The sequence below is a fragment of the Cryptomeria japonica genome, chromosome 5 (assembly GCF_030272615.1).
Source record: "Cryptomeria japonica chromosome 5, Sugi_1.0, whole genome shotgun sequence".
NCBI classification, from domain to species: domain Eukaryota; kingdom Viridiplantae; phylum Streptophyta; class Pinopsida; order Cupressales; family Cupressaceae; genus Cryptomeria; species Cryptomeria japonica.
In genome coordinates, this window is record NC_081409.1 from 94,515,552 (window position 1) to 94,537,441 (window position 21,890).

The window sequence follows — 21,890 nt, forward strand, 5'->3', positions numbered from 1 at the left end:
ATCTCTATCGCCCAACTGTAGAAAGATGATAGAAATAATACCTAGAATCAATTAGAATTTCCTCTGAAAGATATGAACGAAAACCTGCAATTGAAAGCTCAAATACAACCTCTGAAATACTTAACCAAAATCTACAATTAATGGCTCAAGTGCAACCTCTAATTGAGGCTATCTGTAGTGATGTCCTTGGGTGATCTCTCACACCTGCAAACAGACGAATCTATGAGAGATTTCATTCTCAAAGATTGAAAGTTCTCCGAAACCCTTGCTTCTCCTCAAGCTCCAAATTTGTACTTTCAATCATAGTGCAATAATAGCTCTCCAAAATAACTTTTTTATTCCCCTCCAAACCTACGCACAAAAAATTAAATTTATTATTTTATCGACTTTATTAAACTTCTCCAAAGTGGGTGCCATTTTATTGACAATTTATGTGACTTTATAAAGTCACTTTATTATTATTTTATAAATTAACTTTATAATTTATTTAAAAAGATTTTATTTTATAAAGTCACTTTCTAATAAAGCAACTTTAATTTATTTAAATAAAACATTAAAGCTAGCTTTATATTAACTTTAATATTTAAATATTTATTCATAATGTTAGTTTTCGTGATCAGATTAACAAAATGAACAGAAAAGTAATGATGCACAGAACAAGAAACACAACACACAAATAGAGGATCACACAACACAAGATTACCCTAGGAAAACCTCCCTCTCGGAGGAAAAACCCAGCAAGAAAGATCCTCGGATCTGATTGTGAATTGATCAATAACTTTAGAAGTACAAGGAAGACTTATCTCAGGTCAACTGAATGTATATGCAAGGACAGATTAGTCCCAAATGATTTGCACTATTGACAACACTCATATCTGCACTTGACTTTGCATTCAGGTTGCACATTCAAATCGCAAGAATCTGCACCTTTATCTTGTATCATTCTCCATCTTAGTTACACCAATCTGCACCTTGGTTGCACCAATCTAGGCTGCACCAATCTGCACTTAAGTGTGCGCACCAATCTGCACAGTGTGCACCAAGCTGCGCTTTATGTCTGCACCAACCTGCACGAAAGAGTGCTCTCCTAGGCTGCACCACTGCACATCAGGTGCGCTCCAGGGTCTGCACCAGCTGTGCACACCAACCTGCACCAAGAGTGCACACCTAGGCCGCACCACTGCACACCAAGTGCGCTCCAAAAGGCAGAGTCATGGGCCGCACCATTCGCATTTCCTCAGGAGGAGATAATTCGCCTTAGGTCTTATTTGACTGAATGGATATCTTGCTTGGCAAATGAGTCTTCTTTTATATGCATGGAGATGACCTATTTGAATCGGCCTATGTCTAGAACTTGGCGCCAACTTTTAAATATCTCCAAGCTATAACACGTTACATGAAGTGATATAGGGTCGGCCCTATAATATGATGAACATGTTTCATGTTGCTTGGCGTGTGGGAGATAAAGGGCCCAGCCCTATTCGATTTTGTGCACATAGAGATAGGGCCCAGCCCTAGTTACATGCCTCCTTAATGAAGCAGGGCCCAACCCTATAAGGATTCAGATGATGCCTTAAGGCAATCCGAATCCTTTTTATTTTCCTATCCTAGTTACAAAAAAACAACAATAATCATCTCCTCACCACTGAGAGCTGGTAATGGATGCTGCCCCTGTGGTCCATTGTACTTCCTAAAAAATAGGAAGTTAATCCCTGAGCTCTTGAAATGCTAAACAAAACCCCCTACAAGGTCCACCAATCCCCGGATGGGTTCCCTATTCCCTGCATTAGCCTGCAGAAACCATTGCTGATAGGCTAACTGGTGCAGGGTACCTAGCACTCCAAGAATGTAAGCTTTGATTTTCTTTTAGTTTTGTGAGTTAATGTGTGATGTAATAATGGACTAACCATTGAGAACTCAGTAGAGCCATGGTTGAGTTGTCCAAATTTTTGTTTGAGTCAATTGTGCTCAGGATGCTGTTAACCTGAGAAGTGAGATGCTTAGGTAGTTCACAGGCAAAATACTCCAGATAAATGTATTCATGAACTAGGAGTCAATTGAGTTGTGTTTAGGTCTTGTAAGGTGTTTGAGGACCTTCAAGAGTTTTAGAATGCAATAGAATGCAACATTGCATCTTGGAGAAAAAGTTGTAAAAAGTTGCTGAGCAACATTTTGCAATTTCTTGCAAAAGTTGCATTTTTGGTTATGGGCGTTAGGTAGTTGGTTGAACCGACTAAAACTAGTGGATATAATCCAAATTTCACTTCATTGTACGGGTTGGAGGATTGGAAATGCAAGAGCAAGTTTTTGGTTTGTGAAACAATCTTGTTCCCACCGATTTTTGACAGTTTTGTCTTGTTTTCATTGCTTGTACGGTCCAGTACGGACTAGATGGTGTAAAATCATTGCCATCTTTGTATGTTCATTGTATTTGTTTTTGATCAGGTTGGTTTGCAGGTTTGATTGTTCCAGGTTGTAGAGATTTCTCTCATTCTTTGTAACTAGGAGCAAAACCCTTGCAAGTAGGGTTTAAGAGCAAGAAATGGCTCTAGCCTAGGCATTCTTTGATGGCACTTGTTGAAATCATTAAGAATGCTAGGTTAGGGTTTGTACATAGTTTTGGAATAGGGTGTGTGATGTTGCAGGTCCAGGAGGAGGAGAAACAATGAAGACCTAGGCTCACCGCTGGGAGTAGGTGAGTTAGGATAGTAAGCAAAGTGCAATTTGTGAGCACTTGGAGATTGATGCAGGCCCAAGTGGCACATGTATGGAAAGCCCTCAGAGTGTCCCTGAAGGTTCCCAAGGTGTTTAGAGCAGGAGTTTTGACTGGTGAAAGGTTCTATACCAAGTTTGTCAATCCATCAGTTAAGCCTAAAACCCCACAAAATAGTGCAGCATTGGAAACCACACCTGTACGGATAACCCAAATACACTTTTCCAGTATTGTCTACAACTTCCAAAAGGGTATCCGAATCCATGATTTATTCCTAGGCTTGTTTGGGACTTTTGCAAATTAAACCCCAAAAACGGCTTAAGGAGGGCTAATGCAATTAAGCCTATTTAGGTGCCGGTAGAGACCTAGAAGGCTTGAGAAACCATGGCGATGGAGTTGGTGAGTCTTAAACTTCAAAACACAATAAAGACACCTTATTAATGCATTGGGAAACTATAAGAAGAGTTGGTGTGTTAAGATCCTAGCAGGAGTGGTTGGAGCCTAAGAGAGGTGAGTGTGAGTAATTGAGGTGACAACCTCAAGTGGAGGAGTTGATTGTCCAGAAACCATTGGCTATACCTAGGAGGCAAGTCAAGGAGGTTCAGACCTTGGAGGTCTCATTTTCATAACCCTTACCAAGTGCCATAGGAAGGACTTGAGTAGTAGTAGGGTTGAGTAGGACAAGTCACTCAAGAAGGTGAAACAAACAAGGCTCCAAGACTCTCTGCATCACTAACCCGGCTAAAACCATTCACACTAAGGAAGGCGCAAAAATGGGGACATTACAGTCTGCCCTCCCCAAAGATTGCTTGTCCTCAAGCAATGTCTACACAACACTAGAAAGACCAGTCCGAATTGGACTGAAACCAAATAATGTCTCTGGGTCCCAAGTCAACCTCAAAGAAGAAAAACTATGCTGACGTTACACCTCTTTGATTATAACTATAAATCCATTGTGCCAATTCTGCACTCTCCTCTCGTGATCCCAAAAAGTAACCATCATCAATACCCATACTAAAATACCTTAGAGGGCTGAAATCAATTCTATGAAATATGTTCTGCCAAGGCATCTCAATGAAGTCCAACTCAGCAATCCCACTATCAAACTTGATCCAAGGCAATGGAAAAGAACAACTGCTCAACCACAAAGTATAAATCCCAGCATATCCCTTCGAGTTGTCCCTAAAATGAAATTGATCAATCACTAGCAAGGGACTAGTATAGAAAATGTTAGCATAACCAATTCTGAAATCTGCTAACCATGGAATGCCTTTGTGGTTTCCAACTGTAAATATGTCATTGATGCTTAATCTCGAAGTGTCCAAAGGATGATCTTGAGCAGGCCAATCAACCCAATCAACTGAAAAATCTCCCACAACCTACTGCCAGAAAGCCTGCAAGGGCTCTCATAAACTAAGGTCATCATAAATAATGTGAAAAAGCTAGGACGGCAGTAAACAATCTGAAGTCTCCTTGCATACATAGGAGTCATGAGTAAGGAAGTAGTTGGAAAGCCATCTCCTATGATCAAACCACCTCGACCATCAAGCCTCAGCCATGAACTACTCAATTGCTGAACTGAAAAAACCATCCAACTCATCTGTAGATCAGAATCCGAACTCATGTAAATGCTGATCGAAAAGTGGAAAGGACCTTTGAAAAATGAATCATAGCATATGGAAGTTCACTGTCCTGAACCAACTCTGAGGGTAATTCCCAGAGTATAAGCATGTATGAGAAACATAGGACTGCACCAAATAAACTTAGAAGTCCTTGGAAACACCTCCAAGCAATCATCCACAGAAAATCCTCACTCACCTAACAAAGAATAGTGTGCCAACTCCCTTCAATGAGAGCAAACCATGATGTAAAGTGACTGATCTGCAACCAATCGTCAAGCTTAAATCTAAAAATCTGATCCATTCTTCGCCAATGAACACTCCCAAGAGTATCCAATTGACCGATGCTCTAATCCTTACTAAGAGTCTCTCTCCAATCCACTTGTAGGTGAAGCAATGATATCACATACTGGCTGGTAAGAAAAGAAACAGCTCCTTTAAGTCTGACATTTTGATCCTTATCACTCCAAATGTCACTCCCACGACTCCCAATAAACTCCATCAATTCTTGTTGAAGATTCCAACCATGGATACCCAACCAAGAATGGTCTCCAACATATATAGAGAGGTACACATCAAAGCTCCAGGTGTTATAAAAAACAAAAACATCATAACTCCCAGTGCCATAAAAAACAAAAACGTCAAACTCAACATGGAAGTTCGTGACCTTTTTGATAGTCTCTTGTAAGCCAACCATGAAAGCATGAATAACTTTCCTTGCTGCTGTATTGAAATTTCTAGCAAGTTCAAGAGCATTGTTTGTAAACCTTTTGAAATTATAAATGAAGAAGTCCACAAGAATCAATTCATTCCATGAAGATACTTCATCTCCTAGAGTCATAACACTCCCTAAGCAATCTTCATTTGTCTCCTCAACACATTTTATATTTGGAGGTCTCCTAGGAGGGTAACAAATTACCTCATAATGTGAATTAAGATCAACACCAGGCTGGAAACCACACTCCATCTTAAGTCTTGGATCCCACACCTTGCTATTTTCAACATGTGCAGTGCGACAACAAAGATTTGATTGATCTCCCAACTCAAAAAGTGGATTGTCGTATGTATTCTCAACACCCATCTGAAACAATGGGTTATCAATGGATACCGCAAATTGATTATGCATAGAAAGTGAACTGCTGCTATGATGAATACCAAAATCAGAACTACCATACCTATCATAAATGACTCCATAGCTGTCCCAAATCTCCTGTGCATCTCTATTATTGTTTTTAGTAGTAAACTGTGGATCCAAATTATCCAAGTCACTAAACCTCTGCTCAAAGTCAGCTCCATGCAACAATAAATCAGATTTATTTTTAAGATTAAAATCAACTCCATCACTATAATGAGATAAAGAATCATCATTGTTAGCTGTTTCAAAAACTTTATCCTTTTTTTCCAACACAACCTTATTCACCGCAGTTGCTTGTATGACCAAAGTGACATCCTGTGGCTTTGTCTCACATTCATCATGTTTTGGTCTTGTCAATGTCTTAAGATACCCTTTTATATATGGGTCCTTCATTAGCTAGAAAGTTCTTGCATCAACTCACATATAGACTTGTCTGCTATAGATATTCTTCCAATTTTGTTATGCAACCAATGATCATTACCCAACAGGCTGGCAGAGAAAATTATTAGAATATTTAATTATATTTTAGTCACCTATATTTAGTTCCTTGTTTAATGGTCATTTAGTTTTTCAGTTAATTAGCTTTTAAGCTTTATTTAGCATTTAGCTTTTAAGCTTTATTTAGCGTTTAGTTTTTTCTTTTTAGTTAATTAGCTTTTAAGCTTTATTTAGCATTTAGCTTCTTAGTAGTTCACTTTAAACGACTTGTTCTTAATTTAGAACGCCGTCCGTGTAATCTCTTTATATACGCTTGTATATTGTTGAATAGATTATCCGATTATTGAATCATTCATTCAATTTATTTTTTATGGTATTAGAGTGGGTCGATGGGATTCTTTAAAGTTTGGTGAATTTTTTAATAAAAATTCATAGCCTTCTTTCTGGAATATTTTCCAGATTTTTTTTATTGTTTTTTTAATAAAAAAATGATTTTGCTATTTTGAAGGCTTTTTGAAGGTTTCGAGGGTTTCTGGTTCGTGGGCGGATTTCTTTGTATTGGGCAGCAATTCATGTTTCAGTTTTTTTAGGGTTCTGGAGATTTTGGGGCCTTCAACTTGGAGGTTTTTTTTTGTAGATTGAAAATTTTCTTAAGGTTTCTGCAATTTTCAACTAGGGTTTTGACCCTTCAGTTCAAGTCGAAATTTTATTTTTGGTTGTAGATTCTTGGTGGGTTTTTCAAGACCTCTACTGGGTTGTCGCCAAATTTTTCTGGGTGCATCATTTTCTGTGCCTCAATTTTTGAGCCGTCGGATCTGTATTCTGATTTCAGATTCTTGGTGGGTTTTTTTAGAGCTTTTCTGGGTTGGTCTCATATTTTTATGGGTGCCTCGTTTTCCATGCCTCAAATTTTGTGTCAGCGAATTTTCCTTGGAATTTAAAAATAGTCAGTGATTTCTGCTAATTCTGTGGATGTCGGGAATTTTGGTGTCTTTTGGGAGCTGTTTATGTTGTACATCCGACCTAGGGTTTCTGCCCCTATTTTTTTTTTGGCGTTTTTTTGGAAAAAAAATCGTCAATATTTTTTTGGTTTTCTTACAAAAAAAAATCAGAGCCATTATTTTATTTTCTGCAAATTATTATTATTTTTTTTGATTATTTTTAGGAAAAATTTCAGGTTTTAAGTTTGTAGAAAATTTTAATTTCTGGGTTTCTTCCAAACCTCAAAATTTGCATCTTGGAATTCGTGCCAGAATTCTCCTCCAAAGGTTTCAGTTTTTCAGCAGCTGCTTCTATTCTGATTTTCTTCTGTCTCTTGCTTTCACTCAGTTGACCTCGATCAACCTCGATTTTCGTGATGGTGTCTTTGACCAACATCATATTGGAACACAGACAGAAGTTCAATAGCTGCCACAACACTTAGAAATAGTGCATGTTCACGATATTTGAATATTGTTGCCTTGATCAGATTGATTTAGGCCAGACCTCGTCCTACAGGTCCTAGGGTTTTCACATTTTTTTTCTCAAAAATTTTGCAGGGTTTAAATTTTTTTCCTTAAAAATTATTATTTGTCATCTGCAAAGCTTGCGTGGGTTTTCTGATTTTTCGCCATAAAAAATCATGGGAGGGTTTTGCTTGATTTTTTTCTCAAAAATCAGGGTTTTACCACGTGATGTTGTCTGGTGTTTTCCCGCATGATGTCTGATGTTTTACTGTGTGATGTTTGGTGTCTTACCATGGTGTTTTGGGTCTTGCCATGCGAAGTTTCCGGGTTTTGTTCGATTTTTTCCACAAAAATCGTTTCAAGGGTTTTTTTACCATTTTTTTCCACAAAAAATGATGATTTGTATCTTCAGTTTTGGAGGGTTTGCTGATTTTTCCTCAAAATCATGGTTTGAAATTTCAATTTGGTTACCCAACATCAGGTTGGATGGATTTTGGTATTCTTGGTCATTAACACTTTTCAGATCTAGGGAGGGTCTCCCCCGCAGCAGAGAGTTCTTTTCATTTGTGATCAAAAGACCTGAAGTATCTTCTGTAGGGTAGTTAGTAGATAGAATGACCATTAAGGGAGGGTATTAGAATATTTAATTATATTTTAGTCACCTATATTTAGTTCCTTGTTTAATGGTCATTGAGCTTTTTAGTTAATTCACTTTTAAGCTTTATTTAGCGTCTAGCTTTTTCTTTTTAGTTAATTAGCTTTTAAGCTTTATTTAGTGTTTAGCTTCTTAGTAGTTCACTTTAAACGACTTGTTCTTAATTTAGAACGTCGTCCTTGTAATCACTTTATATACGCTTGTATATTGTTGAATAAATTATCCGTTTATTGAATCATTCATTCAATTTATTTTTCAAAAACTTGTGCTTTGATACCACTGTAATATCCCACCTTGTTCTGGATTTTCGACTTCTGTTTTTTGTTTGTTTTGATATATGAATGTTGAAATATAAATACTTGGAAACAAATGCTATAAATTAAAATATCAATTCTAGACAATACAATAAGCAATTTCTTCAATCCTTGATTTCCAGATTGCATTCAAATGATTTAACAAACATATCAGATCATCTATATGCAAGAATAATAATTCTGAAAATGCAGATCCTATCCACAAAACCCTACGCCTCAAATCTTTGGAAATAGTTGGAATGAAGTGGAAGAGGTGCAGCTAGTTGCAGCAGCCTGGTACACCCTAAAATGGGCCCACAAATGATTTGAAAATTGTCTCCAATAAACCCACACAACTTTAATTTCATGTGCAGCTTTGCTTGTAAACCCTTGTAAATAGCAGAAAACTGTCCTTTGAATGGCTTCATAATCTTGCTTGGCAACCCTTTAAATAAATTCAATCAACACTATAACCTTGCATATATTATATCAATCTCTATTGCCCTATTGTAGACAGATGATAGAAACAATACCTAGAATCAAAAAGAGCTTCATCCAAAAGATATGAACCAAAACCTGTAATTGAAAGCTCAAATGCAACCTTTGAAATACTTCACCAAAATCTACAATTAATGGCTGAAATGCAACCTTTGATTGAGGCTACTTGTAGTGATGTCCTTGGGTGATCTCTCACACCTGTAGACACACGAATCTATGAGAGATTTCATTTTCAAAGATTTTAAGTTCTCTAAAACCCTTGTTTCTCCTCAAGCTCCAAACTTGTGCATTCAATCATAATGCAATAACAACTCTCCAAAATAAACTTTTACATTTTCCTTTAAACCCACACACAAATCATTAAATTTACTATTTTATTCTTTATTAAACTTCTCCAAAGTGGTCGCCATTTTATTGACAATTTATGTCACTTTATAAAGTCACTTTATTATTATTTTATAAAGTAACTTTATAATTTATTTAAAAAGACATTTTAATTTATTTAGCATCACATCAACAAAAGTTTTAGCAACCATGCTGATTGTTTTAATTTGACACCTTTTGAAGCTTCTATGGCTATCTTTTTCCCAACACAAGTTATTTGTCTAGGTGTCTTGTGTTACAATCTTTTGACACTCTTATCCAAGGCACTCAAAAAATGTTGCTACATTCTCAAAGATGATAATCAATTGTGGACTGGCCTGAACTGGCCTCAAACAACTCTATTCATTTACTCCCTCAATCAACAATGACTATTTACAACTAGCTATGGGCTATACTTCGATGACCACCTTTCCAACTTGACCTTTTACTACACTTGTTCGAGCCTTCTGAGTGCAACTCCCATTGAGTGGTAATCTTTATATCAAACTAATGGAACACTATCACGTCATTTGAGCAGTTCAAAAGTAATGAAATGAGGTCATCCTTTGTGTAGTTTTCCTTTTAATGAATCATGAACAGTGGATAGCCTTACTATCACATATACTCTTCTTCGGCCAGATTATGTGCTTAGTCCATTAGTCCAATTTCGGTCCTTGATTAACCATAAAGACAATGAAATTCAACGACCAGTAGGTCCTTTTGCATTTATTCTATTGAGCATGGCATGCATATAGCCTTTTTCCCATTGATGTGTAATTCCTCCTTTTGTGGCCTTTCCAGTTTGTTTAGGAACTCCAACTTTCTTGAAGAGCACCACTCTTTTGAGGACAAAAATCTGGCAATGGCGGTGAGTCCAAGAAACCAAGGCAAGTCTTGTGGTACTTTCCCAATGCAGCTAAACATTCTAGGAGTATTCCACATTTCTTGGAGAAGTTTGCTATTTTTAAAAAGTGCCAAACTTCATTAAGTTTGAAACCCGGTGAACTTAAAGTGACATTGGCATGGTTGGAATTCTTGATTGGCTTATTTCAGGATTTTCAGCAACTTGATGGTTGTGTGAAATATAATTATTTTTAATTATAAAGTGACACATAGTTCAAAGGAAATTAAAATATTAGTCACTTTATAAAGAGATAAAATATGATATTTTTCTAGAAATCTATCTAAAGAGTATAAAATATAACTTCTAGAAATATCCCAAGGGGTTACAAAAGGAGGTTGAGTAAGTTTGTTCAACAACAGCCTGTAATATCCCCTTCTCAGTAGTAATCAATTCAGTTGGCTGTTAGCCTATTTCGGAGACCCGTAGGCTAGTCGAGAGTAGAAATTAGGGTTTCCTACTTTCTAGGAGGATGTCTCAGTGATTTTGGTGGCTTGCATGTTGGAGTTTAACAGTTTTGATTCTGGATTCCTTTTGGTTTTTTAGAAAGTTTCGCAATGATGGTACATGCGTAGCAAGCAGTGGAGTTTGGTAAACTTACTATTTTTAGTAAGTGGGGGCGAGGACAACTCATTTCTCTGGGTTTTTAGAGAGCTTTGTGATGGTTTGACATGCAATTGGATCCAAAGACTTTTCCGAACTTACTATTTTTAGTAAGTTGTGATAGTTGCTCAGAATGTGGTTAAAATGCATTTGAAGTTTGAACACACTTACTATTTTTAGCAGTATGCTATTTTTAGTAAGTGCTATTTTTTGGCAATGCTATTTTTGGTAGTGCAATTTTCAGTTCTTTGGTCTTCAACTCTCTATGGCAGTTGCTCAGTATATGGAAAAAGTATTTTGTTTTAATATTTTTTAATGTTTCCCCATGGCCTAGGCGTGTGACTTATGTTATGACTTAAGGGGTTGACTTAGTGATAAAGTATTATTTTATGACTTAAGGTTGGGCACCCACTTTGGAAATATTCAAATAAAGATTATAATCTTTGCAATGTGTAAACAATTGTTAAGTTGGCGTCCCTTTTGAAGGAATTATTTGACTTTAGCTAAAGTCAAATATTATATTGCTTTGGGCGTCCAAGATGGCATTTGATTTCATTTCATTTGGAGGGAGTTGAATTTGAATTTGAGGGGATATTTCTCTATAAATACAAGGCTCTACTCTTCATTTGGTATCCATGAATATTTGTAATGAAGTGCTGCCGAATTTGTGCCAGACTTGTGCTTCGAAGTTGAGAGCTTCCTAGCTTGTGCCAGTTTCATGCTTGAAAGATAGCACCTAGCTGATTGGAGAGCCTATTTTTCATTTAGAAGAATAGATTGAGCTACATTGAGATGGATTTTGTTATCACATTTTTCAGTTTTCTGAGTGTCGGTGTGTTTTTGTATGATGCTGGTTGTTCACGGCTGGAACAGTTTTTCACTCATATCTCCCTGCTTGATTGTCTCTTCGATCTGGGTATTGGCTTGTTGGATTCTTCTCTGCTAGGTGTTCCTTCTTGTTAATTGTCATGAATTAAAGTGAAGAGATGGATTTTTAAGGCAGATCGCCCCTCTCCAGGCAAGCCATAACATGCTAGAGTAACACTGGAATGCGTGCGTTAAAGTTTTGAGGTTGCTTGGTTTAGTTGGTGGGTCGGAACTTGGGCATCCCCTTCCTAGCTCTCATTTGCCATTGATTTGGAGCCATTCAGAGGAGTTATGACGGAGTTATGGTCTTCACTGTGCTGCTGGTCTGATTTTTGGTGATGCTGGTGTGTTATTTCAGATTTGGTAAAGTGTTCATTTTTGGCTCGTGTTTTCCAGAATTCTTGTTTGTAGCTTCTTGGAGTACTTTTTTGTATCCAGTAGAGGTTGCTACTTTAATCTACTGACAATATCTTGTAGAGTTGGCTTATTGTAAGGTTGTATTCAGTAGTACTGAAACAATCCATTTTCATATTGCATTATACTTTCTTGTATTGCCCACTGCATAAGTGGAAGAGGCTGGCTTTGCTGCCTATCTCTATTTCATTTTGTACTCCTGTCCTCCCGTTGAATAAGTGGTTGAGTGGATAATTTGTTATTTCCAGTCCACCCACTGAATAAGTGGTCGAGTGATTGTCTTGTTTAACTTCAGTCTTCTTGGATTTGTAATTGGTTGGTTATACCACCAAGTAGTTGTTAGTTTCCAGTATTTCTTTATCTTGTTGGAAAGTGGAAGTGGCTGGTCTAACCGCCAATATGTATTGCTTTTAGTATTTCATCATGCTAACGCTAATGGGTGAAATTATTGTGTAAAAATTAAAAAAAATTGTGGGGGACATCTCAGTGGTATCAGAGCTAGTTTTCCTGCTAGCCTGTGTGTTCAGTTGATCAGAATTCTCTATGAGCGATAGAGGAATCCACTATTACAACAGAGAGCAGAAGAGACAACAACATCAGATTCCACTTGTTTCGGTTGAAGAAACTTTTTCAGGGGTTCTCAGAAACAGAGAGACAAGAGTCGACACTATGGTAGAGAGAACAACAGAACATAATGAGTCCGTTGAAGCAAGAACAAAAAGAAAGTTTGACACCATGATTGACATGATGTCCCAATTGCTGTCCAAAATTAATCAGAATATTAGTGGGACTCCTAATCATTCCACTAATGGACCTGAAGCTAGCACTTCCAACAACCCTGGTAGAAATGGGAACAACCATGGAGGAAATGGAATCAACCAAGGGAGTAATAATGGAGGTCCTAATGGAGGAATGCCTAGAAGGTTAGTCTCTAGGCCTTTGCAACCCATCTTCCTACCCAAGGAAGCACCACAAGCTGAAATCGAGATACTCATGGCCGATGAAGTGAGGAATAGTTACATGGAGTATGCTTCTCGTCCTATTGAGATTTGGGATATCCTCACCTTGGATCATTTCATGAACCAAAAGAAGAAAAGAGGTGGAAGATATGATAACCACCCTTATGCTCAACGAGATTATCAGCAAGCCCTTGGAAAGGTTACTCTAGCCCACTTTGACAGGAGTGATAAGTGTTCTGCTAGATCGTGGGTTCAGAAGTTAGACAACTATTTGTCCTTGAGGCCAATGCCGGAAGAAGATGCTATCAAGTTTGCTACTTTGCATTTGGACGGGGCTACTCATGAGTGGTGGTATCATGGTTTGGTCACTCTTGGCCATGGTCTTATTGTCACCTACAATGAGTTCACCAACATACAGCTGAAACAACAAGTTTCATTGGACACCTACATAGCTGATTTCCAAAGACTCACTGTGATGGTGCCAAACATCATAGAGAAGAGGCTTGTTGTCCTTTTTACGGGGGGATTGGAGGAACCTTTGAAAGGTTGGGTGAAGGCTTTTGATCCACCAACTCTGAATGAAGCCATTAAAAAATCAAGAAGCATGGAGTTGGCTGCCCCCAAGTCAAAATTTCAGTCCAAGCCTTTCCCTTATCGAAAGGACAAGAAGAAGTTTCCAAATCAGACCAAGAAGTTTCCTTTAGGATGGATGACGAGAAAGAGCTCTGAAGGAAGAATCTGTGTTACTCTTGCAAGGAACCATGGGCCCCAGGTCATAAGTGTTATGGAAAAGGCAATGCGCATTGCATGGAAGCCTATTTTGTTGATGGATCAGAATCTGAAATTTTTGAATAGTAGACTGATATGGGGGAAATTGAGTACAAAGAGGTTCCATAAGAGGTAGAAGATGACCAAAAAGGTGGGGGTGTAGTTGCTCAACTTTCGAGTCTCCATAAAAATGAATCATTAAGAGTTAGGGGAGTGTTTGGAGAGCACCGAGTCATTGCCTTTATTGACACGGGAGCAACTCATAATTTCATTGATGAAAGAATTGTTGCAAAGAGAGGCCTTATAACCGAAGTAGTTGATGGAGTCAAAGTAATGGTGGTAGACGGTTCTACTACCTCTTGCAACCGGATGGTCTCCAATATGTCTTTGAGGTTGGGAAATTATGAAGTCAAGGATGAATTCTATGTTGTAAACATTGTAGGCATTGATGATGCAGTACTTGGCATAGAATGGCTAAGATCTCTTGGAGAGATCACTCTTAACCTGCAACCTATGTAATTGAAGTTCATGGCCGAAGGGAAGAAAGTAGTGTTGAGAGGGATGTCTAATGGAGGCCCCCGTATTGTGTCATTGAAGAGGATGGAGAGGCTGATCCGTCATGATTAATTGGAAGATGCTGGCTTTGTTGCCTATTTCTATTTCATTTTGTACTCCTATCCTCCCGCTGAATAAGTGGTTGAGTGGATAGTTTTCCAGCCCTCCCGTTGAATAAGTGGTTGATTGATTGTCTTGTTTAACTTCAGTCTTCTTGTATTTGTAATTGGCTGGTTATACCGCCAAGTAGTTTCTAATTTCCAGTATTTCTTTATCCCGCTGGAAAGTGGAGGTGGCTGGTCTAACCGCCAATATGTATTGCTCTCAGTATTTCATCATGCTAATGCTAATCGGTGAAATTATTGTGTGTAAAAATTGTGGGGGACATCTCACAGCCCTAGGATGGAAACAAGGTGAAGATTGGTTTTGGGAGTGAAAGATCTTCCCTAGCCAATACAGAGGTGGATGCATTCTTGATTCACAGATGTGACTAATGTATTCAGTTTATGTGAAGACTCGTGTTACAATATTATTTTCAGTTTGAAATGAAAGTTTAAAGAATTTCTTGAAGATAGTAGCAAAGCAAATTATAGGAATTTGAAGGAAAAAACACAACCTGGAGTACCTGTTATAGCAATTTTTGTACTTGTTACAGTGATTCTGTACTTGCTACAATGATTTTTATACTTGCTACATTTATTCCGTACTTGCTACAACTTCTTCTATGCCTTGCATGGGTTGCAGTGATGAAATAAGAGTTGTACGGAAGCAAAGAGTTTATCATTTCAGTCATTGTTATTTAGAATTTTAGAGTATAAGTTGCTGGATTGTCATTGATTTCAGCTTATATTTCTAGGGTTCCAAAGATGACACCATGCTGGGGCAGTTTTGGGCACGTTTAAGACTATTGTCACTGATATAGGCATATTCCAGAAGCTACAGCTGCAATTAATGTCATACATGCTTGGGTCATAAGGGTTTGCAACTACAGCTCTTATAATCATCATTATTGAATGAAAATAACCTACAACAAATTTTTACCAGCAGATTGAGGTTAGAAGTCATTTTATTTCTGATTTGAGCATTATAAATGATAATATATGATTCCTTATCAGATCTGAGTATAAATTGATGTTCTTGTACATTGATTTGAAAGTATGCCCATGCTGAAATAATTTCTGAGCTATAATAGAAGGGAATATTATTCCTTTTATAATGTTGTGAATGCTGATTCTGTATATTGTGAAAATACTTGTTGAAATACACATAAGTATAGTTTCCTGTCAACTGTTTGACAAAATGACTCTATTTTATCATTGAATGTTGTGATGATTTTGTGATGGATTCATGGTTTAAATTTATAGTGGTACCTGTTCTAAACCATTGCTTTCAGAAATATTCTATGATAAGTAGTATGCAAAGCGTTTGATGAAATGTCTGCAAGCTAAAATCAGAACTATTGCAAGTCTGGGACAAAATATTGTGATAGACTTTACATGATATATTTGAAAGTCCAATAGAAGTTTATTTACTATTGGATACCAAACTAGTAGTAACCATACTAGTGATGGCTTGTGTAGTCTATGCTACAATCTACTCTACCATTGTTTGAGTGCTTGTCCTATGGTGAGTAGTGAGTGGGATGCCAATTCCTATGTGTGGGGCCAAGAAAAAGGAGAGAGGGTTAAGTTGAGGATCAACTCACTCATCTCATCTCATCTCATCAACAACAGATGGAAGAAGAATGTAGAGTGATGAAGGAAGAAGGATGTGGAGTGATGAAGGACCAAGCCCACTAATCCTTGCTTTATGATGAACCCAAGGGTCTATGTGGCCACTTGAGCTTGAGGTTCCATATTTCAAGAGTCTATCATGTAAGCCATTCATAAACACATGGCATATGGTGGTGGCCTATGTAGTTTGTATGTGTATCAAGGCATGCTCATGCTATGGTACAACTCAAAGATTTTTCCTAGATTTGGCTACAATCCTGACCAATCCAATTCATTTGCCTCAATTTGTAGTGAACTGAACCATTTTGCATTAGTCATTTTCATCCAAGCAATTTAGGTTTAGAAGCAGTAGTAATCCTCTTTGGCCTTGACCATTAGAGATCCACACTTCTTGTAGAGATCCCTCTCATCCTGCTGCTTATTGTTTCATCTTCTTCCTCTTTGCTATTATTCAGGGGTAGCCTTGAGCTGTTGATTCAAGATTCCATGTGTTTTACCCCAAGCTAGGCTAGGCCATGTAAGCAGATTGTTCTTTCAACTATTGGTCTCTTGGTTGTACAACCCAACCTTGATTACAGAACTCTCACCATCTAGGGGATGGGTGTCTCAGCTGCTTTCATAGAATTATGCTTGTTCTCCTACAGTCCCAATTTTCTTCGTACATTGCTTTCTTCCATTTCCATAGGCTTTTCACTTCCCTCAGTCTTTGGATACTAAGATTTTGCAGGTTCTCCCCAATAAGGTGGCTGGGGGTTGATGCCAAATGGATAGTTTGGGCCATGAACTAGCATTTACGTTTATAGATGCCACAAAATTAGATGAAAATTACACAGTAGAAGAGTAAGTGTCACTTTCCATTGGATAATTGGGTTTTCCTCATGCTCCATTCTTATAAGCAGTCCTCATTCAAGCAATAGAAATATGGAGGATTGTCCCCAAATTTTATGGCTTCCAATGGTCTGTGTAAGATTTGATTTGCTTAGTGGATAGAGTTGTCTTTCTTACATATTCATAATGTTTCATGTCTTATGTCTTAGTTTATTGGTCAACACCCTTTTTAAATGTTTTTAGTTCAGTTATTTTTTCCTTGTCAGAATCCATATATTTTAACCACTTTGTCCTTTTGATCATCCGGTCATTTGTCTATTGCAGACATTACATATTTTTGTCAAAAACATTCTTGTGGAACAAAAGTTTTGATGGTTTAGATTTGAGAAACGATCTGCAATTGATGTACTTCGTATGATGCATATATTTTTTTCTATCCATAATCTCATATTCATGGTTGCTCCAAAGCGAGCTAATGACAATTTATCTGTAGGCCTTAGCTCCATTATTGTGTGAAATTGATTTTCTGATCTTAATAATGTATATCAGGTAGAAGAATGGTGATAAATGTGGAGTACAATCAACTAGATCCTTTGCTCCGAGCCACTGGACATGTACATGGCGATGCTAATAATGAAACAGGATATTCACCATTCCCTGGAAATATCAATCAGGTAAGACTTGAAGGTCTGCATTCATGCTATGGATTGTCGTTTGTCATCCAGAATAATAATAAATATGCAGCCTTTTCATGTACAAATTACATTATTTTTTATCTGGCATTCTCTTTTATATAGCAAAAGTATTGTTTTTTATCTTTAGCATTCTGTGAATGTATGGTCCTTAGGAAGTAGTGAGAGCTAGGGTTTTTAACTTTTCTGGCATCTAACTGATCAATATAATATTAGTGATGCAGACCACATTTGCAATTATTGACAGATCTATAGATTTAGTACGAGTTGCTTTAAATTGTTGTTTGATAAATGTTTTTGAGACTAGGTTATTGATATGAAAAATTATGGTTGTATTAAATGTTGTATGGCAAATGTTGATACATTATGATGGTTGCTTCTTGTTTTCCAAATTAATTTTGGGGCAGTCAGATATACATTCTACCAAAGAAAGAAGGATGGATGAGTCTTGTTATCATAACCATTAAACATTTGTTAATATGAAAATACTTTTGATGTATTGGCATCAAGTATCATCATCTTTAGCTATTCACTTATTGATACAATTCTTGGAGGCGGCCACTAGCAGGACTTTTAAATATTTTAGAATGTGTCTATCCGTGATTATTAATATTAGTATACCATATAGTTGGTTTCAGATGCACAGCAATAGTAGAGGGGGATTCACTAGCCATGTCTTTATCAAAGATAAGAAGAGTAATAATTCAATATCGCATAGTCATTACAGACTCACACATATATTGCTGTGGCAATAATAAAAACTTTGATAATGATAACCTTTGTTCTTACACTAGGGTACTTGGGAATTGGCAAAGTGAGATATTAAGCAATAGCAAAGAAAGCCACACATCCTTGGATTTTTCAACCATAACTATCCTTATTTCTTAGATGTAGAGGACATAATGATAAAATCAGTCACCAGAAAACTCAAGAAGGTACAGCGACTCCATTCTGCTATCCACATCTTCTGGTGACTATATTTAAATGTACTATAGCTGCTTCTTTGTTATTATACTTGTTTTCTATTTCCAAATGATGACATTGTTCCAATCCTTGTAGGCTGTATTTATATCCTGTGTGTCCTGATGACTATGCATTAAGTTTGTTTCTATTAGGTTTGATTTCTACAGAATCCAGACAATCTAATTAAAATGAAGATGTTAGATTCCATTGAGAAGGGAAATGAGGTTCACATTTATATTGTTTAGGAGAGCTAAGGATGTAGAAGGATCAAAAACATGTGGGCAATTGGCACTCATCATTTTCGGGTACGAGGAAACATGTGAAGCTATTGTAGTGCTGACATTCAATCAATATTAGAGTTTAAAGTTTTAGGATGGATCCATATTTTAAGTATTTAAAAATTTATAAATATACCTAATATTTTAGATCCTCAAATGCAAACATAATTTCATGTGTTTGGATGACATTGTATAAAGTTATATTCATAGTTCCATGGAGTTTCCTGATGGTGGGATGTGGGGACATGGGGATAGTGGACCAAGGGCCTCAATTTGAGGATGGTGGAGGGTGTCGGCTGAGCGGCATTGGGGTGGGGGGTGGCACTGATATACAAATTGAGGTGAATAGAAATCTTCATGGCAAAATCTGCAATATAAAATCTCTGTAAATGCTTCGTGAAAGGCAAACTAGTTTTCACAAAGTTAAAGGATGCAATCAGTATGTAATGGCATGTGCCATATAGCAAGTGACACAGTGGCATCCCTGACAGAGGTGGCACAGGTGGTGGTGGTGTGGGGCACATTTCCCCCAAGTCCCCAAGTCTCAAAATTGTCCCCGTACAGGGGATGCGGGGTTTTTTGAGGAGGATGCAACCCCATGGAACAGTTGTTATATTCTTTTTAAATTTAGATTTACACATTATAGATAAAGGTCTTAAATTCTTTATTAGATATGTACTGGACTTTTACTTCCATATTATCTTTAATCACTGTAGAACGTGATCTAGTGAATTGATTTTATTATGAAAGCAAATGGCTTCTTGTATGAAGGATTTGGAATATTTTACATAGCCTATTGCTCAAGTTGTGACACACTTTAATTTATTCCATCATTGTGCGTCCTTAATGATAATAACACGTCATTATTTTTAACATAAGTTGGTTGGTCGGTTTCCTATTCTAACTGACTTTTCTCATTTTATATAATGCGTACTCCCTTCAATAATAAAATTGCTCATTGTTTCTCCATTTTACTATGGTATCAGAGCAACAAATAGATCTTGTGCTGTGAGAAGAAATCCATGATGTGCGTTGTGTGAGACAAATGAGATGAATGTGTGTGGAAGAAGCCAGCATGGTCATGTTTCTATTGTGGGTGAATAGGAAGCAACGAAGTAGCAAAGCATGGGAAGTCTGTAACATCTGCAGACAAGTGTGGAGATTCCTGCCAAGGGAATTGTTGCTGAATCTGTGTAAAGAAGACTTGGTCGCTGTCATTGAATCCTGCCAAGTGTAAGCATTAAGAAGGGACTGCCATGGAAAGAGCAGAACATTAGGTGCTGAAGATAGAAGACAAACTTCAACATGGTTTCTAATGTGATTCCATTTGCTGTCATAAACACATTGCAGATCTGGACTGCATAACCAAACAAATCATCACTAGCAATTGTGAAAAACAAGTACAACATTGCTATGCTGTGGTTGCATATTTCTGCCATGATATCTCTCTCTTCACACTAATGCAGGAGAGAAATTAAACATCACACCCTAAAGTCAAGGTGCATTTTATTTTTCCCATTTTCTAATGTTTCTAGAATATAAAAATTATGGGAAGCTTTAATTTAAAAAATAAAAAAAAAACAATTATTTTAAAAATTCTTTTCATATTCCATAAGTTCAAAAAAAAAAAGGGTGTTTAAATAATATAGTTTTTAAAATAAAATAAAAAGCTATATCAATCTGATTTAATGCGCTTATTTTGGAGCAAAATAAAACAAAAATTCTGAAATAAAATACAAGCTATTTATTTTTACATTTTGTAACAAAATCATGGTGGTATAAATAGTGCCCATGATCCACATTTGTGGGTAATGCTGTCATGCTGAATTACCGCATCTAATTCTAATTAATCAGTTCTAGTATGGATCTTGGTTCAAGTTGATGGCTTTGACAAATTTTTTTTTTTGGGTTGGGCTTGTTTTTGGTTCTAGTGTACAAAAAGAGTAAAAATCATAAATATATATTTTACTAATTATAAGTATTTATAATATAAAATAAGATTACAAATACTAAAATATGTTTTTATATTATTATATTAAAAGTATTGTATAATAATATAATCATAATTTAAATATTTGTAATAGTGGACGAGCCCTACTATCTGTTGTGATGTTTTCACACATCACCCCATTGCCAGTATAGCAAGATGGAAGCTTCAGGGTGGAGGTGATCAAGATAGGAGATAGTTTAGAAGAGTTAATCAAAGTTAGATGAGGCAATTAGGAACATCTCCTATCTTCGTCTCATTCATAAGTGAGCTTGGAAATGTTGAGTATCAAGAGATATGCCTAATCATAAACTCTTCCTTGTGATGATTTACATGAAGCAGCTAGCTAAGGTGGCGTCCAAGTTCAATGTCCCTAGCTCATCCATTAAAGAAGATAACTACCACTTGTGGGCACAAAGTCCGATGCACCTACCATCGCCATCTATTGGTCAATTATTCAAGGAAGGACATGTGTCCCACTTAATGTAATTTCGTCATTGGTCAAACATTAAATGCTTTGTAATGGGTGTAACAAACCCTAATTAGGGTTTTCATCTTTCAATCTTGGCCATTGATTGTGAATCAACCCGAGCCCCTCATTGTAATGAGAGCACTATATATGGCTCTATTTCTTCATTTGTAAAGGTTAATAGTTAATAGTTCAATAATAGGGAATAGTAGAAAGTAGCAGACAATAGTTGATGATGTTAAATAGTTAGAATAGAGTAGGAGGAGAAGGCAAAGATTGTTGCCAAGACTTTGTTGTAAGAAGCATGTAAACTTCATTGAAGATATGGTAAAATTTATATGTTGATTCAACAATTTGCATGGTCTCTACTTCTCATTTAATTTTCATGTTGTTTAGATGAATGGAAGAACTTTGTGCATGATCAATGGTGAAATTCGTACATCCATACTACTAACTCGTTTTTGATAGTAAAGTGCCTTGTGTAGTCAACTGGATCCATCTTAGCCAAGCTTAACAATTGCTATTCCATCATTGATATGCTTCACGTTGAAGGTATCTATGCTTGTAGTGGTGATTTGAAAATCATAAAGCTATCCCTAGAAGATTGCACTAACCTTGTGGAGATGTTCGTTGCATGTCAAAATAAAGCTTAGTTGAATTTCATCAAGGATTGTCCATTGCTCTTACATTCCTAGGATTAGAGTAGCTTCCCAA

General features: G+C 36.9%; 1 protein-coding gene across 3 annotated transcripts in view; it reads left to right on the forward strand.

Annotated features, from left to right (window-relative positions):
• LOC131065414 (UDP-sugar pyrophosphorylase 1) overlaps window positions 1-21,890 on the forward strand; it is a 153,112-nt gene that overhangs the window by 31,882 nt on the left and 99,340 nt on the right. For all 3 annotated transcript variants that reach the window (XM_059221272.1, XM_057999914.2, XM_057999916.2), the window contains one exon: window positions 17,337-17,461. In XM_059221272.1, coding sequence (XP_059077255.1) covers window positions 17,337-17,461 — 125 coding nt within the window. The remainder of the gene's footprint in view (window positions 1-17,336; window positions 17,462-21,890) is intronic.